General features: G+C 44.5%; 2 protein-coding genes across 3 annotated transcripts; both read left to right on the top strand.

Moving 5' to 3' along the window:
• Positions 1-1,507: 1,507 nt before the first annotated feature.
• On the top strand, positions 1,508-14,424 carry LOC141197672 (uncharacterized). 2 transcript variants are annotated; one of them, XM_073662759.1, is made up of 7 exons: positions 1,508-1,584; positions 9,026-9,288; positions 9,895-10,353; positions 10,436-10,559; positions 10,643-10,740; positions 10,904-10,994; positions 14,055-14,424. In XM_073662759.1, the coding sequence occupies exons 3-7, from the start codon at positions 10,099-10,101 to the stop codon at positions 14,102-14,104; spliced, it is 618 nt and encodes a 205-aa protein (XP_073518860.1). In that variant the 5' UTR covers positions 1,508-1,584; positions 9,026-9,288; positions 9,895-10,098; the 3' UTR covers positions 14,105-14,424. The 2 variants fall into 2 exon arrangements, with proteins under 2 accessions (XP_073518860.1, XP_073518861.1); XM_073662760.1 differs by lacking the exon at positions 9,026-9,288 and having other exon boundaries at positions 1,520-1,584.
• LOC141197637 (uncharacterized) lies at positions 14,285-17,443 on the top strand (the record flags this gene model as incomplete). The annotated part of the gene is made up of 1 exon (XM_073662720.1): positions 14,285-17,443. A coding segment is annotated over one exon (1,215 nt), but the record flags the coding sequence as incomplete, so codon positions are not given.
• Positions 17,444-20,169: the final 2,726 nt, after the last annotated feature.

Here is a 20,169-nt window from a genome sequence, read left to right as displayed (position 1 = left end):
TACGCAGTGTGTGAACACCGCTGCGTAATTCCATCGCTTATAATGGGCACAATAGAGAGAAAGCGCGGGACGCAGTTGCGTAAAGAATTAACATGCCAATTTTTAAGCAGCTGCGCTTTCCCGCTGCGTAAAATTACACAGTGTCTGAACGGCAAAGTGAATTTCCCATTCACTTTGCTGGCAGACACAAAGCACATTGCGTATTTTCAAAAAGCGCGCGCAAGAAAGCGCGCGAAAATACGCAATGTGTGAATGCAGCCTAAGTCCCTGCAGGAGGACAGACACAGCAGTCAATGAGCGCTCTTATCAGTCTGATGGGGAAGCGTTCATTGGCCAGTGGCCTCTCTCCTGCATGACATGCCCCATTTTTCAATGCCCGCACTCTGTCCTGAGTTTCAAAAATCATTACGGGTGGGAGTGGATGGGGTTAAGCAGCAACAGCCCTCAGTCAAGGGCCCCCATAGCAGCTGTATGGTCTACTGCCTGAGCACTACGCCCCTTCCTGCATGGGCCCCCCTCCACCTCTGGGCCCGGGTGCGGCTGCAGCATCAGTGTGTCCGCCCCAGGCTGAACCCCTCGCTGCGGCTCTGAGCAAATGTAATATTATTTACACACAACCGAGTGGTAAAGAAATCAGTGGGACACCTGTGGGATAAGAACGTAATAACGCCCATTACACCCTCAGATGATTCCCTTTTGGGTACAGTGTCCGAAATGGGGTCACTTTAGGGGGTCGTATGTTCTTCACACCTCGAGAGCTTTGCTATTGGCTGCTCCGTACACCTCGTACACACACGGCTCCGCTCCGTATGCCTCGTACACGCGCGGCTCCGCTCCGTACGCCTCGTACACGCGCGGCTCCGCTCCGTACGCCTCGTACACGCGCGGCTCCGCTCCGTACGCCTCGTACACGCGCGGCTCCGCTCCGCACGCCTCGTACACGCGCGGCTCAGCTCCGTACGCCTCGTACACGCGCGGCTCCGCTCCGTACACGTGCGGCTCCGCTCCGCACGCCTCGTACACGCGCGGCTCCGCTCCGTACCCCTCGTACACGCGCGGCTCCGCTCCGCACGCCTCGTACACGCGCTGCTCCGCGCGCCTCGTACACGCGCGACTCCGCGCGCCTCGTACACGCGCGGCTCCGCTCCGCGCGCCTCGTACACGCGCGGCTCACCTCCGCACGCCTCGTACACGCGCGGCTCCGCTCCGCACGCCTCGTACACGCGCGGCTCCGCTCCGCACGCCTCATACACGCGCGGCTCCGCTCCGCACACCTCGTACACGCGCGGCTCCGCTCCGCACACCTCGTACACGCGCGGCTCCGCTCCGTACACCTCGTACACACGCGGCTCTGCTCCGTACACCTCGTACACACGCGGCTCTGCTACATCCCCCCTGTAAACCCCTCCTGACCCCACACATAAACTTCAGCTCATCCAGCACCATGACAACCAGCACAGCAGAGTCCTGCATCCACTGAGGCCCCTGATCATGTGACCCCTGACTCCTCCCCTCCTGTGACCTCATCACAGCTCCTGTGCGCACAGAGCAGCCATATATGTGGTGGCAGCTCTGCAGGTGGAGGTATGTGGAGACCCCATTACTGGGCGCAGGGGGCATTAACCCCTTCAGCACGGAGACTCTTTTGGGGTCTTGTGTTGCCCCTTTATAAGAATCATAAGGTTTTTGTTCCGTTTCCTGTAATAGATACATACGACCCAACTATGGAGACAGGAAGGGAGGAAACGTATAGTTCTCATAGTACAGGACCCCTTTACTGCCCCACAGTGTAATGCCCCCATTATGCCCCTTATGCAGGATGTATGATGCCCCCACACAGTGTAATGCCCCCATTATGCCCCTTATGCAGGATGTATGATGCCCCCCACAGTGTAATGCCCCCATTATGCCCCTTATGCAGGATGTATGATGCCCCCACACAGTGTAATGCCCCTCATTATGCCCCTTATATAGTATGTATGATGCCCCCCACAGTGTAATGCTCCCATTATGCCCCTTATGCAGGATGTATGATGCCCCACACAGTGTAATGCCCCCATTATGCCCCTTATGCAGGATGTATGATGCCCCCACACAGTGTAATGCCCCTTATGCAGGATGTATGATCCCCCACACAGTGTAATGCCCCCATTATGCCCCTTATGCAGGATGTATGATGCCCCACACAGTGTAATGCCCCCATTATGCCCCTTATGCAGGATGTATGATGCCCCACACAGTGTAATGCCCCCATTATGCCCCTTATGCAGGATGTATGATGCCCCACACAGTGTAATGCCCCCATTATGCCCCTTATGCAGGATGTATGATGCCCCACACAGTGTAATGCCCCCATTATGCCCCTTATGCAGGATGTATGATGCCCCCACACAGTGTAATGCCCCCATTATGCCCCTTATGCAGGATGTATGATGCCCCACACAGTGTAATGCCCCCATTATGCCCCTTATGCAGGATGTATGATGCCCCCACACAGTGTAATGCCCCCATTATACCCCTTATGTAGTATGTATGATGCCCCCACACAGTGTAATTCCCCCATCATGCCCCTTATGCAGGAAGTATGATGCCCCCACACAGTGTAATGCCCCCATTATGCCCCTTATGCAGTATGTATGATGCCCCACACAGTGTAATGCCCCCATTATGCCCCTTATGCAGTATGTATGATGCCCCCACACAGTGTAATGCCCCCATTATGCCCCTTATGCAGTATGTAGGATGCCCCCACACAGTGTAATGCCCCCATTATGCCCCTTATGCAGGATGTATGATGTCCCCCACACAGTGTAATGCCCCCATTATGCCCCTTATGCAGGATGTATGATGCCCCCATTATGCCCCTTATACAGGATGTATGATGCCCCCATACAGTGTAATGCCCCCATTATGCCCCTTATGCAGGATGTATGATGCCCCCACACAGTGTAATGCCCCCAGTATGCCCCTTATGCAGGATGTATGATGCCCCCACACAGTGTAATGCCCCCATTATGCCCCTTATGCAGGATGTATGATGCCCCCACACAGTGTAATGCCCCCATTATGCCCATTATGCAGGATGTATGATGCCCCCACAGTGTAATGCCCCCGTTATGCCCCTTATGCAGGATGTATGATGCCCCCACACAGTGTAATGCCCCATTATGCCCCTTATGCAGTATGTATGATGCCCCCACACAGTGTAATTCCCCTATTATGTCCCTTATGCAGGATGTATGATGCCCCCACACAGTGTAATGCCCCCATTATGCCCCTTATGCAGTATGTAGGATGCCCCCACACAGTGTAATGCCCCCATTATGCCCCTTATGCAGGATTTATGATGTCCCCCACACAGTGTAATGCCCCCATTATGCCCCTTATGCAGGATGTATGATGCCCCCATTATGCCCCTTATACAGGATGTATGATGCCCCCATACAGTGTAATGCCCCCATTATGCCCCTTATGTAGGATGTATGATGCCCCCACACAGTGTAATGCCCCCAGTATGCCCCTTATGCAGGATGTATGATGCCCCCACACAGTGTAATGCCCCCATTATGCCCCTTATGCAGGATGTATGATGCCCCCACACAGTGTAATGCCCCCATTATGCCCATTATGCAGGATGTATGATGCCCCCACAGTGTAATGCCCCCGTTATGCCCCTTATGCAGGATGTATGATGCCCCCACACAGTGTAATGCCCCATTATGCCCCTTATGCAGTATGTATGATGCCCCCACACAGTGTAATTCCCCTATTATGTCCCTTATGCAGGATGTATGATGCCCCCACACAGTGTAATGCCCCCATTATACCACTTATACAGTATGTATGATGCCCCCCACAGTGTAATGCCCCCATTATGCCCCTTATGCAGGATGTATGATGCCCCCACACAGTGTAATGCCCCCATTATGCCCCTTATGCAGGATGTATGATGACCCCCACGGTATAATGTTCCCCCAGTACCACCTGAGGTCCTGCAGTTGGAATAAGTCTTAAGGTTTTACAGTTGGAATAATCCCTCTGGGATTGGGTTTCCCTCTGCCTGCTCCCCTCCATGTAGACCCCCGAGCATGTATACATGCATGTAGGGGAGCAGGCCTTACTAGATATCGAGGCTTTGTATAGTAATATACCTCATGAGGATGGTATCAGAGGAGTAAGACATTTCTTGAAATTGAGATCAGTAGAGTGTAGCAGACATAATGACTTCATGGAGGATCTTCTAAAATTCACTCTTGTCTTACTCATAACTTCTTTCTTTTTGATAGGAAGTACTTCCACCAGCTCAGGGGTACTGCGATGGGGAGCCCCTGGGCTCTCTCGTATGCTAACCTATTCCTGGGCTGGTGGGAGGAAACCACAATATTCAGGGATGATCATAAGTGGTGGCATCCATTTATTGGGGTGTGGTATAGATATATTGGCTACATTTTAATCATCTGGTCAGGAACGAATGAACAATCTTTTGAATTTGTCAGGGAACTCAACATCTGAGTTTAATTAATACCAGTTGCCATTCCTGGATGTACTAATCAAGAAAGAACGGGATGGGACCGTAGGGACACTCATCTACTATAAACCTTCAAGCACTAATAAACTATTGAAGTGGGATAGCCACCACCCCATCCCCATAAAAAGAGGAATACCCAAGGGCTAATTTTTATGGTTGAGAAGGTACTGCCATAATGTCACAGATTTTAATATACAGGCAATAGACCTGAACACCAGATTCAGGGAAAAAGGGTACTCCTGGTACATTTTGGATTCCGCATCATTGTTTTCAGAAAAATGGGAGAGACAGACACTCCTCCATACCTAACCAAGAGACCAAGAAAAACATGGGATTACACGACTAAAAAAAACTTATTACAATCAGAGTGACCTTATCTTTAATATCCTCAGAAAACACTGGGATATACTTGTGGCTGACCCGGACCTGAGGGTAATGTGGGATCTACTCCCACAATAACTTTCAGAAAGGTTCAGTCAATTAGGGACCATTTAGTGCATAGTTTCTACAAAAAACCTGCACCCAGAAGAATCTGCGGTTTCTTTAGATCTGGAGAAAGTTGAACATGTAATTGGATGAGACCATGTAAATCTTTCTCAAGTTCCTCCGCGAGTAAAAACTTTTTTCCGAGGGATTATTCCAACTGTAAAACCTCAGTACTTGTATATATGGCCACATGCACCTGCCCCCTAGTTTTTGTAGGCTAGACCAAGAGTGAGTCTGTGAGGAGGGTGGGGGAGCATTTGGGCAGTATACGCCATGGTTGGGACACCCCATTAGTGAGACACATGAACAGTGTACATCGAGGTGAAACCGGAGACATCTCCTTTTGTATCATTAAGGTGGTTAAACTCAGTGTCAGAGGAGGTGATCGCAATAGATGTATCCTCAAAAAGGAAAGTGAGTGGATTTCCAGACTGGATTCACGAGCCCCTAAGGGACTGAATGAGCAAATTTCCTATGCTTGTTTTGTGTGAATACTGCCCCATTCCGGATTACATTTTTGGATTTTATACTGTACCCATTGCTACTCAGTTCCCTGTGAATGAGGTTCACATATTGTTGTACTTCATCGAGATATCTGAGCTTCTATATCAGAATTATTTCTTATCAGTTATATCACACACATATACTATTTAGTAACTAACAAGTGTGGTGATCCTTGTGTGTCTCTATGCAATAAGGGTCAAATTTGACCATTTAGGAATATACTGTTGGCCATCATCCCATATTTTATGTAGTGATAAAGTAGATCTACATTTATATTGCATTATGGGATGTGCAATACTTGTTTTTAGTCTCCCATGATACTGATTTCAGAGATAGGATTTTTCTATGTTAGTGGTATGCAATCCAATACCATATGCGCTCCGGCGTGGAACGCATGCTTCCGGACATGCGCATTCGCAGATAGGAGACTGTGATGCACTCCGGCATGGAACGCACATGTCCGGGCACATTTGAGCTTTCTGCCCACCCGTCTCCGTTATTTTGTGCTGAATTGTGGGGAATACTTGAGAATTTATTTTTGTTCCATCTGTCTTTAGTTGATCCCACTGATGCATCAGATAAGTCCTCGGAGAATTATAATTAGAGGAACCCATGGACACATTAGGATTTGTGAAGCTGACCTCCGCTCTCCGCTATTTCCTTTGAATTTATTGTGTGGTCTGTATTTCAGAACAGTAGCTCTTGGTTTGTTTCATTTCCATGTGTAAATTGAATTTGACTCGTAGTCTTTGATATCTCTTTCAAACTTAGTTTTTTTGATGTCTGAGATCCATCCTCCAGACTTTGGAAATTCTTTTGCATATTTTGTTTGAGTTTTGTATCCGAAAAGGCGGAAAACTTTCACCGAGTATTTTTTCAAGAAACAAATATTAAACGCAATGTGACTTGGTTATCCTTTATAAATTTATCTTTATTAAGTTTTGAAAAGGAAATACAAATACAAACACCGGGTACTAGTTGTGCAACAAGTAGTAGGTCAAACATGACCCCATAACCATATCAATAACCAGTATTTCCAAAACACTTGAAAATGAAATAAGTAAACACAATACAAAGTAGAGTCGCTGGTAGAACATTGGTTCAATGTGTTTTAGGATATACCAGCGTGGTGACTCAGACTTAAACATTAAGTCATTACATATTCATGTGGATTAACAAATAAGGGTTCTAAAAGAAAAAACAAGTAGTTAAAACCAAAAACACAAATGCACACAAAGACAAAGGGAAGTGGGGGAAGGGATGTATGGGTAAGAGGGTTAGGGTAAGGTCAGAGAGGCTCCTGAAGTATAGACTTAGCTTTCCCCTATGAGGTCAAGGTTTTCAGCGGAAGATTTAAACTCCAGTAGAACCATGTTTTATAAAATTTATCATGGGAGTTATTGATCCTGGAGGTGAGTTCGTCCGTTAGCATAATCTCATTTATTTTGGAGAACCATAGTGAGATTGTTGGGATAGTGTTACTTTTCCATAGTGAGGGAATACATGCTCTAGCAGACGTGATCAAGTGCCTCAGTATCGAGTTTTTATATGTGTTTAAAGGGATGTTGCTGTGATGGAGAAGGACGAAAGCTGTGTCAAGGTCTGAAATAAGATCAGTGAATTTACTAATCACTAGTAGTACTTTTCCCCAGAAAGGAGAAAGGAGTTTACAGGTCCAGAAAATATGTAGTAGGTCACCCTCCTCCTCCCCACATGTCCAACACATGGGACTAGCATCTGGGAATATAGAGTGTAGGCGAGTTGGGACCCTATACCACCCAGAAAGCAGTTTATAGCTGGCCTCCTGAAATCGCGAGCTGATTGATGATTTGTGTGTCAAGGTGAAGATTTGCTTCCACTGATCCCTCGTTAAGGTGCAACTCGGATCTCTCTGCCATTGACATTGGAAGCGTGTTTTAGACTAGTCCAGGGATTCAATCAGTAGGGAATACAAGAGTGACAAAGTGTGTCTTAATGGGCCGGTATTTGGTGACTTGGTTATCCTATAAGGGTTTTTTTTTTTACATGTGGACATACACCCTGTAAAGCATGCAACTATGTTAATAAAACTGACAAATTTGAAGAAAACCGAATGGGACAACAATTTGCAATACACAATTTCATCAGTTGTAACACTATAGGGGGTCATCTATTTAATAGAATGTATAGAGAGTTACCTGCAATATGTGGGATGGACGTCAGACCTGCTAAAAAAATGTATTAGAAGACATTTATCTGACGCAATCAATCCCACCGCATTAAACCTGTCTGTGGTTTCAAGACCACTTTTCACAAAAACATAAAGGGGATATCAGATCCTTCAGATATTAGGAATAGAAAAGGTTTATAAACCATTAAGAGGTGGAGATATGAAAAGAAAAATCTTAAATAGAAAGTCATATTGGATATTTAAATTACACACTAGAGCCCCACAGGGAATGAACATCAGACAGGATTAATATTACAGTGCAATTAATTGTATTTGTCTTTGATTTCCAGTGATTTTATTGAATGTCTCATGCATGAGTTGTATTTGTGTATTCTCTTTTACTTCCATACAATACATGGTTAAATTGTCCGAGAAGTGCTCAGGAATCAATGGACACCCAGGAAAGGGAAGGATATAAAAGTATCACAGAGACTCACATGTTGTAAATCAGGAATAAGCATTGGTTTGGTATGTGAGCACTTGGTGGTATGCCATCACAACAGTTTTATGAATTCACAATAAATGTGAGGTTTTAACAATATAGACAATGCTGGAGAATCCATCTCTCAAACTTTCTCTACTTGAACCTTGAAATGTCCCTGACCAGGGCGGCTCCATGCGGTGATCTTCAGACCAGATACATTGAATAAACAGTGAGCTGACCTCCCTCTCCATTTTACCATTATATCCATGTTTTCTCTATAGTGACAAATATTTATTTTTGCTAAAACTGTGATATTTTCACTTTAAAACTTTTTTTAAACCTTTTTTTTTATAAATGTTTTTAAACCACTCTCATTAGTGCGATCATACAACATACAAGCCTCTGATCGCTCCGGTGATGCACTGTACTACTGTAGTGCCGTGTATTATCACTACCTGTGCAATAGTAACGTCCCCATACACATGAGATAAGTGTTGGCTGAACAGTCATTTGGCAGATGGCTATCTCTCCAGACTCCTCCATACACACAAATATTCCAGCTTTCCTGTGGTTTGTATGACTGACTGGTACTGTCGGGAGGCCCCCAAATACATTATATAGTCAACCAAAACCCCCAAAATCAGTGCTTTCATGCAACTTTAGTCTAATGTTTATGGGGCGTTAAAAGGTAACTTATTGGATGCTACCTCTGGCCCGGCCTAATAGACTTTCGTACATTGCAGGCCCAGACACCATTACTAGGCATTTCAGTATTGTAGGAACTAGGCAGCCCCATACTATCGAGTACTTGGGGGAGGAGGGGCATTCAGCCGAACTCTCACGACTTCTTAGATGCCATGTTTGCTTTTTGCAGGACAACGCGCACAGCACCAGGAACTAGCGGTGGACACCGCGTTCCTCTAAGCCACTACGTGCAGCACCACCTTATAACCAGGAACTAGGGGTCACAGGTGTGCTACGTCCAGCTCTATTCTGGGTATCTCTGCCTCCACAGTCCCTCTCAGCTGAGAACTCTGAGTCTGCCACTCTCTGCTCTTTTCTGCAGACCCAAGCAGCCAGTGTCACCATATCTCCACACTTTTGAATTCCTACGTTTAAATACCATCCAGCAATCTAGTAGGTGTCGCCTCTCTTCAATTTGTATATATACTTGCTCTGTACTATGATGTTGTATCCGCATTAATGGGGTTTGATGAAATATTATGCACTGTTTGACAGCATATTTATTGTTCAGGTTAAACAAGAGATATTATCATGTTATTGCGCTATGATCCATTTGTATATGCTTTTTTATTTTATTATTTATTATTCTTTTATTTATTGTTTTGTTCTTTGTGCTATTTCCAATAGTTCTTGATGAAGATCAGATCGACCGAAACGTTTACTTTTGTTTTTGGCCTGCATTAAAAAATTTTTTTTCTGTAAGAACCATTGAGTGCCGAGGTTATTCTCAATGTCAATTCCAGTGTCAGAGAATTAGATGAGAATTAGCGTTATGGAAGATGAGTCTATGAGAAACGTATTCAGCTGCAGACTCCAAGGAAGAAACTGCTTGTTGTCTGTGGCCTAAAATATATAGGTTTTATTACTAGATGTAAAGAAGAAAACTAAATACTGTAAAATAATAAATCTCCTCATATGTTTCCCCTTATTGTCTCCAGTAATTGTATTATTACACAGGAGTTTTATGATGTTACATCGGCTCATCATCTTCTCATTCAGGTCTCTACAATATCGGATCCTCTCAGTGAATATCTTCTATATAAGAGAATTTTCCTGATTTATCTATAAAAGATGGATATGGACAGAGACAAGATGGCGGAGAGGATATTACACCTCACCCTAGAGATCCTCTTCCGGCTTACTGGAGAGGTAAGAGATTCTGATGACGTCACATTACATCATTCTTATCTATGGGAATAACAGATGGACAGAACTGGAGAGGTGAGGACTCTGGAAATGTCTGGAGGGAGATTTATTAATGTGTCTCTCCATAACCGGGATTACACAGTAGTGAAGAATACCTCTAGTGAACGCTGTCAGGACCCTGTGTCTGAGGGATGGGGAAGACCCCTGAGCCCAATCACGGGGCCTCCACCTCACCCCCTGATATATGAGGACATCAATGACCAGAAGATCCTAGAACTCACCTACAAGATGATTGAGCTGCTGACTGGAGAGGTGACACTGCTGGGAATGCTGGGACATTATACAGTAACACAATGGAGGGATCAGGGGATGACGGTATCATTGTATGTGTCAGGTTCCTATAAGATGTCAGGATGTCACTGTCTATTTCTCCATGGAGGAGTGGGACTATTTAGAAGGACACAAAGATCTGTACAAGGACATCATGATGGAGGTTCCCCAGCCCCTCACATCACCAGGTAATAGACAGGACTGAATACACACGGCCTATAATTATCTATATGTAAAGAATGAATTCAGTCCCTGTATGTGTTTCCTCCAGATATATCCAGTAAGAGGACAACACCAGAGAGATGTCCCCGTCCTCTTCTTCCACAGGACTATAAACAAGAAGATCCCAATGTTCCTCAGGATCATCAGGTAGATGGAGAAAAGGTGTCATGAGATCTCCCCTATGATGTGTAGATGGCTGTGAAGGTCTTGTGTTCAGTCTTGTTTTATCCACCAGTATTATGAGATGGCAGGATTAGAGCTTATCATAGATGTGACTTATCATCTGTCTGTGACTTTTACAATGTTTCAGGGTGAAGATCTGACCCATATTAATACTACAGAGACATATGTGAGGGGTGATGAGCGGTGTAAAGAGGAGATTCCTACATATGACTACCCAGGTGAGTAGTAACCACTAAATGCAGAGAAGTCAGATTCTTCTCAGTCACCGGCTGTGGCTGCTTTATCAGTGGTGTAGTCCGGCCGTATCACAATTGTGTGATCACCATTTTACTTCTAGATCATATTTTAGTCCATTCAAAAATGTTCACATTACTTTGTGTAATTGTAAAAGACCTTTTCTGTAGAACTTACAACCTAGAGGATCCACCTACCCCCTGGAATTAGAAGACGCTGACCGTTACCTCCTCAGATCTGTAAACTACAAAGCCAAATGACAGCGTACGTAGAATGTGCTGACAAGTGAGAAAATCACTTGAAGAAAAATATTATAATGGGCCTGTAAGAGAAAGCGGAGGGTAATGATGGTGTTGGCTTCCTAGATCCCTGATATCTTATTGGATGAATCTACCTTCTCTCCCTTCTGTGCTGCTGAATGTGCTCATATGGTCCCTACAAGACCAGGTCCATTCTTTCTGGCCAAACTTCACTTTTATGATCGACAACATTAAATGTGCAGTGAGGGACAAGTGTGAATTTCTGTACAATAACAGCAGAGTTTCCCTTTATTCTGACTTTTCAATTTCTTTTAAAACCAACTAACTTCAAACCAGATTGTGATAAACTATACAGAAAACATTACATCTGTGCCATGATATATCTCTAAGCTGTGCGTGGCTGATGGCTGTAATATACATTTATTCACGCCTGCAGGAGATGTGTTGGCATGGCTCCAGCCCTGGTTTCATGGATTTACTCCACATCATAAATTCCATTATGTTTTCAATCCTAAGGAATTCAGGTTACTGCACAATCTCTCCTGAAACAGGGGGCACTAATACTTTCTCTACTCTTCTGGTCAGGACTCATAGTAGCTCCAATGGTCCACCATAAATGAGTGTGACTCCGGTTTAGTGTTGGAGTTCTCCCCTCATACATACGTTGTTGTTGGGGATGTTACATGTTTTTATATTCTTTCTTTTTTTACAAGTTCATTCTGTATGATAGTTTCATTGTGGTGGGATCGGCCGGCCTCACTTATGTGACTCTATAACTCCCTGGTCGTCTTTCAAAAAGATCTCCATTACCTCTTCCAAATGCCCCAGATCTAAATTTAAGACACCTCAGCTCTGCAGTATTATAAAAAAGTTCACTTTAAATGTGTAATATTTCTTCTTGAAAATTATCTGACAGAAAATATTGTCCCTTACGATAGTTTAGATGCCAAGAGCCACCGAGCCCCATACTCTAATTACCCCAGAGAGGTTTCACCACTAGTTACTCATTTTTCTCTGATGGACACTGTTGAGTTTGATCATTTCAGTAGATGTGTTATTGTCTATAGTCACAGTTTTTGACTTCAGTGATCCTCTGATTTAACCCCTTCCTGCAGCCAGTTTTCTGTTCCTAATCAGGGCCATTTTTCAAATCTGACGTGTGTCACTTTATGTGGTGATAATTTTGGAATTCTTCACAAAGGATAATAGGAAACAAATGGACCTTACAAATTATTTTCCAACTTCTTTTGAATCTGACAATCCCCTATATACGGTAGTACCCTACTGTCTGGGCACATGGCAGGTTAAGAAGGGGAGGAGCGCCATTTAGCTATTAGGAATGCAGATCTTGCTGGAATAGTTCCCAGACACAATGTATTGGGGGTGCTGTTTATGGTCATTTGGAAGCTCAAAAGATGGCCACCACGAACAGGCTTGCCTTATCTAACCCGTTTACATATTTCACAAATTACTTTCCTCATCACCCTTTAACCCCTCTACATAGATCTGGAGTTACACAGAGACCCCTAGGCTTGGGCCACGGTGTTGCCTGCTGTTCTTTGGAGTGAGATGGGAAGAATAGTCAGGTAGCCGGGTCAGAACCAAGAGGATAGAGAAAATACAAAATCAGAAGACACAAGAGTAGTCCGTAAACGGGCCGAGGTCACAACAGAAACAAATACACAAGTCGGGAGCTGATCACAGAGGTCTGAACCAGAGGAGAACAAGGCTGGATCTGGCAGCTTCCGGTAATATGCTTCCAGCTTTAGTAGGGTGCGGTGCTTTCTATATGGCTGAAGCAGGAAGCTGATTACTTCAGCTGAACAGCACACACACCCATACTGCCAGACTGGATAGTACTACTGGTCCCAGCAACCCTAATCTTAGTGGCTGCGCAGAGCCTGCGCCGCCCAGAGCTTCTGGTTCTGACGTCTCTTCCAGCACCGCCTGCAGGATGAATAAGACGGCGCCTGGTGACAAAAGCAGACGTCACACAAGTCGAAGCAGGAGGAGAAGTAGACGTTCCAGATGAGATGGGACACACCTTTTGCAGAAGCCCCAATATGACAAAATGGTAGAAAACCAGATCAGTAGAAATCCCCATAAAGTGACTCCATTTTGGAAATTATAACCCTCAGTGAATTAATCTATGGGAGAAGTAACTATTTTGACTCCACAGTCACTTTCCAGAAATTAGCACGCAGTGGATGATGAAGAGTGAAAATTACAAATATGCTATTTTATTACCCAACACATATTGCCCAGATTGTGCTCCAGGAGACACACACCATAAATTAAGTGGGTTCTTACATGGATGCTAAATGTGGTTTAGGCGCACTGCGAGGCTCAGAAGTGAGGGGGAGATTTGACTTTGGGAGAGTGGATATTGCTGGATTGGTTTATGGAAGCCATGTTGCCTTTCAAGAGTCTTTGAGCCACTAATAATGTGGAAACCTCTGTTATTCCATTGACAGATGATGGACCTGAGTGGGGACTTGTTTTTTGTGAGAGGAATAGAAGTTTTTATTGGTATTATTTTCGCCTACATAACATCATTTGGTGGCTTTTTATTCCATATTTGGAGGCAGAATGAACAAACAGTTGAACACCACGCTCCACTGGTTCATCCTATGAGGTTTTCTATTAGATGGTCATTGTCCTGGTGAATAAGTGATTTTTTTATATAACTTGCCTTTTTTATGGACAGTTTAAGTAGAAATGTTAAAAAATATAAAATTCAAGGATTTTTTATTAAAAAATAATAATTGGTTTTATTCTTGGCAGATGACTGTACCAGGAGATCAGAGGGACAGCTGACCTCTTCAATTTTCTAATCAGATAATTTTCAGATCCAACAGGCTACAATTGAAATGAATGACATTTCTCCAGATATACCATCATCCCTTCACAGCAAAGATCTGTCATCTGATCCTTTGAAACAGGTTCTGTCTTCTGATTCATTACCGACTACTAAGGAAAATCAAAGTCACAAAATAAGCATTAAAAAATGAACTGCTGCTAATGCAAAGAAGCCATTTTCACGTTCAGAATATAGAAATAGTTTTCCTCCCAAAAAGTCTTTTCTTAAACCTCAAAAAATTCACACAGCACAGAATAGATTTTCTTGTTCAAAGTGTGGGAGGTGTTTTAATCAGAAATCAGATCTTGTTAGGCACCAGAGAATTCACACAGGAGAGAAGCCATTTTCCTGTTCAGAATGTGGGAAACGTTTTACAGAGAAATCATATCTTATCGCACATGAGAGAACTCACACAGGAGAGAAGCCATTTTCCTGTTCAGAATGTGGGAAATGTTTTACAAAGAAATCAAATCTTATCAAACATCAGAGAACTCACACAGGAGAGAAGCCTTTTTCATGCTCAGATTGTGGCAAATATTTTGGACACAAATCATATCTTAATATATATCAGAGAACTCACACAGGGGAGAAGCCTTTTCCGTGTTCAGAATGTGGAAAATGTTTTAACCATAAATCAGCTTTGGTCAATCACCAGAGAACCCACACAGGGGAGAAGCCTTTTCCATGTTCAGAATGTGGAAAATGTTTTAACCAGAAATCTAGTTTTCTTAAGCACCAGACAAACCACACAAAGGAGAAGCCTTTTTCATGTTCAGATTGTGGGAAATGTTTTGTACAGAAATCATATCTTAATATACATCAGAGAACTCACACAGGGGAGAAGCCTTTTCCGTGTTCAGAATGTGGAAAATGTTTTAACCATAAATCAGCTTTGGTTAACCACCAGAGAACCCACACAGGGGAGAAGCCTTTTCCATGTTCAGAATGTGGAAAATGTTTTAACCAGAAATCTAGTTTTCTTAAGCACCAGAGAAACCACACAGAGGAGAAACCATTTTCCTGTTCAGAATGTGGGAAATGTTTTAAAGTGAAAACAACTCTTATCAACCATCAGAGAACTCACACAGGGGAGAAGCCATTTTCATGTTCAGAATGTGGGAAATCTTTTGCAAAGAAATCAAATCTTATCAAACATCAGAGAATTCACACAGGGGAGAAGCCTTTTTCATGCTCAGATTGTGGAAAATGTTTTGGACACAAATCATATCTTTATAAACATCAGAGAATTCACATAGGGAAGAAGCCTTTTTCATGTCCAGAATGTGGGAAATGTTTTAACCAGAAATCGGATCTTGATAAGCACCAGAGAATCCACACAGGGGAGAATGCCGCAACTACACCCAACTAGTCTCTGTAGAGATTAGAAAGGCCCTAGCTGCACAACTAAAAACTCCACCACACACCCAATTAACTAATAAGCCATTGAGGAGTTTCTCATACCTCCTGAGGAACCAGAGGGGAGGCTGCAACACACTGTCAACAAGGGAAAAGGAAAGTATGAAGGAAAATACGAAAACTCTGAGTGAGAAACAAAAACAGATTCATATAGGGCAAAGAAGGCAAGCTAAGGAGAACCAAAAATAAAAGGAACGAGTATAATCTCCCAGAAACCTAACATTGTTAGAATAAAAAGGTACTGGGAGGTAAAGCAAACTGACCGGGAGGATAGTTTCACCTTTGTGGTGAAACTTATAAAATTCATCCTCACCAACTGTAAATGTAAACCTGTCCGTTTATAATGACCGTGGACAAGATAAAGATTCCCAACTCGCATCAGGACCACAAGATCCCAGGTACTTTCAGCTGAATCACAACTAATGTAGTGTACTTAATTATATGTACCAAATGTCCAACTGGGGGTCTGTATGTAGGGGAGACCAGGCAAAAACTTAGAACAAGGATGAATTCTCATCGCCACACAATAAAAGAAAAAAAGAATAGATCTACTTGTGGCCAAACCTTTTTACGGCCACAACTGCTTCTCCCTCTCCCATGGTGATAGTTCTGCTTCACGTCACTTGTCTTATCTATTGCATTATTCCTGTGCCCTGTTGTGTATTAAGATTTTGTGTTATACTATACAAAACCTACAAAAGACAAAAAATATATCACATACCCTACCATCATTATATATAAATATAAAGCAAAGTTGCATATGAAATATAGAGTACTTGTATACTTTTTTTGATCAAAAATAGTTCACTAAGCCGTCCCACCAGTGACAAGGTGACCCTAATTGGGACGGTCCTACACTGTCTATATTAAAAATCTTACTGTATATCAAAATTTAAGTGATGCATATAAAAGGGTAGACTAATAGAACCGGGTCCCAATATCAGACCACCTAAGCCCGTGGTAAGCTACATATATACTGACCAGCTCAACAAGGGGGATGCCACACCCCTAATTTGCACAGAATGCAAACAAGACAAAAAAGCAAGCATTGTTCACATTGCTTGGTTTTTTGTTTTGTGTTATACTATGTCTGATGAAGAGACCTGAGTAGTCTCAAAAGCTTACTGACTAATGGCTAGCTGAAAAGATTGAGTCAACCACTGAGAACTTTCAGATTTTTATATTTTTCTCCAAACAGCAATTTTAAGATCTCTCCACAGGTGTTCAATGGGATTTAGATCCGGATTCATTGCTTGTCAGAACTGTCCAGGACTTTGTTTCCATCCATTTTCTGGGTGCTTCTTGAAATATGTTTGGGGTCATTGTCATGCCGGAAGATCCATGACCTAGCAAGCAAGCCCAGCTTTCTGACACTAGGCACTCTATTGTGCCCCAAAATCCTTTGCTAATCTTCAGATTTCATGATGCCTTGCACACAGTTAAGGTACCTGACCAGAGGCAGCAAAACAACCCCAAAACATTTTTGAAGCTCCACCATATTTGACTGTATGTGTTGTAAATTTATTGATTATGTTGCGCACCTTGGACAGAAGAACATCCGGATCTCTAAAGATGGACTTATAACCTTGAAATTATTGATATTTTTCAACAATTTTGGTTTTCAAGTCCTCAGACTCATGCAAAGATTGAATTAACTTCTTCCTTTTTTATCTGGTTTTAGTTGTGATTTTCTTATTGCCCACACCTGTTACTTGCCACAATTGCGTTTGAACAAGCTTCACATGCTTGAAACAAAGTTGTTTACCCACAATTTTGGCAAGGTGTCAACAATTTTGTCCGACCTATTTTGTGTGAAATTATGTTCAATTTGCCTTTTTTTCTCTGTTTTCTTGTGTTGTTCCAATACATGCAAAGGAAATAAACGTGTATAACAAAACGTGTAATGGCAATAATTTTCTGGGAGAATTACTTCATTTTCTGGAACAATTTCAAGGGAGCCAACACTTTTGACCTTGACTTGTTTTTGTTGCCTTTTTAATTTGTTGCAGCATATCATCCTCTTCATGTTCAGCTATATTAGGAGGCTTGTAGCAAAGTCCAATTAGCAGCTTTCCATTATTGCCATTTCCATGTACATTACCCATACTGATTTTACATCAGGGATGTAAAGCTCAAAACATGCAAAGGGCCAAAATGAAAAACTTGGACAAAGTCATGGACCAACCAGTATACAGTATAATGGGCCCCACATAGTCCTCCATACAGTATGATTGGCCCCACATAACTTTCCATCCAGTATAATGGACCCCACATAGCTTTCCATCCAGTATAATGGGCCCCACAAAGTCCTCCATGCAGAATAATGGCCTCACATAGGTGTGGTGGTTCTGGTGTCGTGGGTCAAATATAATCGAAAGTTGGGCATCTGTGCAGTACATTGTCGAAGCTGCACCCCATGTCGTCATTGAGCTTGAGGTCTTAAATTGGTTTTAACGAAAATACCCACCCCTTTACCTATTTTTCTTTCCTATCCGTTTCAGTGTAGTGTAAATCTCTATGTTTGTCACCCAGTCATGGCTTTCATCCATCCAGGTTTCTGTAATGTCCACCACATCATAATCTGTGGCTGACCTAAGAGTCTCTGATTCATTCATTTTGTTTTCAAGACTTCTTGCATTTGCCTGCAGACATTTAATACTATTAGCACATTTATTATGGCTACTCGCCTCCTTACTTTCCTTGAATTTTTCACTCTCTCTGCCTACTCTATCCCCTTATTTGCACATCAACCCTCCCTCTCCCCAGATCCTAGTTTGAAAGCTCCTCCATCCATCTGACCATTTTTTCCCCCAGCACATCTGCATTCTCCCCATTGAGGTGCAGCCTGTCCCTATCTTAAAGCCTGTAGCCGACAGAGAAGTCAGTGCAGTTCTCCATGAACCTAAACCCTTTCTTCCTGACAATTATCTCCTTAAGTTCCTGCTGACTTTCTAGTGACGTAGTGGAATCAGCAGTATTTCTGAAGACACCACCTGTACTTCAGCTTCTCTCCTAATTCCCTGTTGTAACATACCTGGCGGCGTCCTTGCATAGTGGTCCATCTCCCACTGTGCAGGGGCGCGCACTTGTTCTCCAGTCCAGAATGTCTCTCTGGCTTCCCTCCATGCTGTCTGTTTGTGTCTGTTTCTGCTGCTTAAGGGCGGCGCCCGATCTCTTCCTGCTTTTTGTACCTGCTGTGGGTCACACCCCTTGTGCGTCCTCAGCCTATTGCTGTCTGTCACCTGGTATATAGCTCAGCTTCTCCAATCAATCCCTGCCTGAGCATTGTGTTTCATTCAGTGTGTGCTTGCACTCTGAAGGTGCCAGGTCCCGTTCTGTGTTCTCTTGTCTGCCTATCCTGGAGGCTGTATTTCCAGGCCTGTCTGAACACGCTCCTAGCCTGTTCCTCCCGCCTTCTAGGGGCCGATTACCTAGACCCGCTCCTGTATCTTGTCTGTCCTGTCTGAACACGCTCCTTGCCTGTTCGTCCCGCCTCTCTGGGGGCCGTATTCCCAGACCCGCTCCTGTATCCCGCTGCAGTGTCGGTCTCTTCCGTACACTCAGTTCCAGTCTGAACTCTCTCCTATCCTTTACCTGTTTGCCTCTATGTCCGTTCCTTTCCTTTTTCTGCAGAGTCTGAACTCGTACCTAACTCCTGCTTGTTGTCTCTGTACTCCCATTTGTGAGTTTGTGGTCCACTCGCTACTTCACTGCAAGTACCCTGTGGGTATCTGCCTCTGCCTTTCCCTTCCTGTCTGTTCCGTGTGAACAGAGCCCTGTCCCCCCTGCTCAGTCTCGCTCCGCTCTGACTCTTTTGCTCACTGCTCCGGCGGTCTCGCTCCGCTCTGACTCCTTTGCTCACTGCTCCGGCAGTCTCGCTCCGCTCTGACTCCTTTGCTCACTGCTCCGGCAGTCTCGCTCCGCTCTGACTCCTTTGCTCACTGCTCCGGCAGTCTCGCTCCGCTCTGACTCCTTTGCTCACTGCTCCGGCAGTCTCGCTTCGCTCTGACTCCTTTGCTCACTGCTCCGGCAGTCTCGCTCCGCTCTGACTCCTTGGCTCACTGCTCCGGCAGTCTCGCTCCGCTCTGACTCCTTTGCTCACTGCTCCGGCAGTCTCGCTCCGCTCTGACTCCTTTGCTCACTGCTCCGGCAGTCTCGCTCCGCTCTGACTCCTTTGCTCACTGCTCCGGCAGTCTCGCTCCGCTCTGACTCTTTTGCTCACTGCTCCGGCAGTCTCGCTCCGCTCTGACTCCTTTGCTCACTGCTCCGGCAGTCTCGTCCTGCTCTGCTCTTGCTCACAGCTCCAGGCGGTCTCGTCCTGCTCTGCTCTTGCTCACCGCTCCAGGCGGTCTCGTCCTGCTCTGCTCTTACTCACCGCTCCAGGCGGTCTCGTCCTGCCCTGCTCTCGCTCACCTCTCTGGGCGGCCTCACTCTGCTGTGTTTGTCTGCCACATCTGTGGTTCTGTTCCAGAGTCCCAGTGTGTGCAGGGTCCTATCCCGCCTGTGTTCCTGCCTGCTAGTGCCTTCCTGTCTGCACTCTAGCCGTGCTTGCCTGTACCCCCCTGCCTGCATACCCGCCTGCCTGCATACCAGTCATGCCTGCCTATTCCCACCAGTCTGTGT

This window comes from Phyllobates terribilis, unplaced genomic scaffold (genome assembly GCF_046119375.1).
Source record: "Phyllobates terribilis strain yellow unplaced genomic scaffold, ASM4611937v1 Scaffold_85__1_contigs__length_6476398, whole genome shotgun sequence".
Taxonomy (NCBI): Eukaryota; Metazoa; Chordata; class Amphibia; order Anura; family Dendrobatidae; genus Phyllobates; species Phyllobates terribilis.
This window is presented reverse-complemented; position numbering and strand designations above follow the sequence as displayed.

Excerpts from the sequence above, each read along its gene's own strand:
- LOC141197672 (XM_073662759.1), top strand. The coding sequence starts at position 10,099 with ATGGACAGAACTGGAGAGGTGAGGACTCTGGAAATGTCTGGAGGGAGA. Across the intron at positions 10,354-10,435 it reads TTGAGCTGCTGACTGGAGAG|GTTCCTATAAGATGTCAGGA; the intron begins GTGACACTGCTG and ends TGTATGTGTCAG. Across the intron at positions 10,741-10,903 it reads ATGTTCCTCAGGATCATCAG|GGTGAAGATCTGACCCATAT; the intron begins GTAGATGGAGAA and ends ACAATGTTTCAG.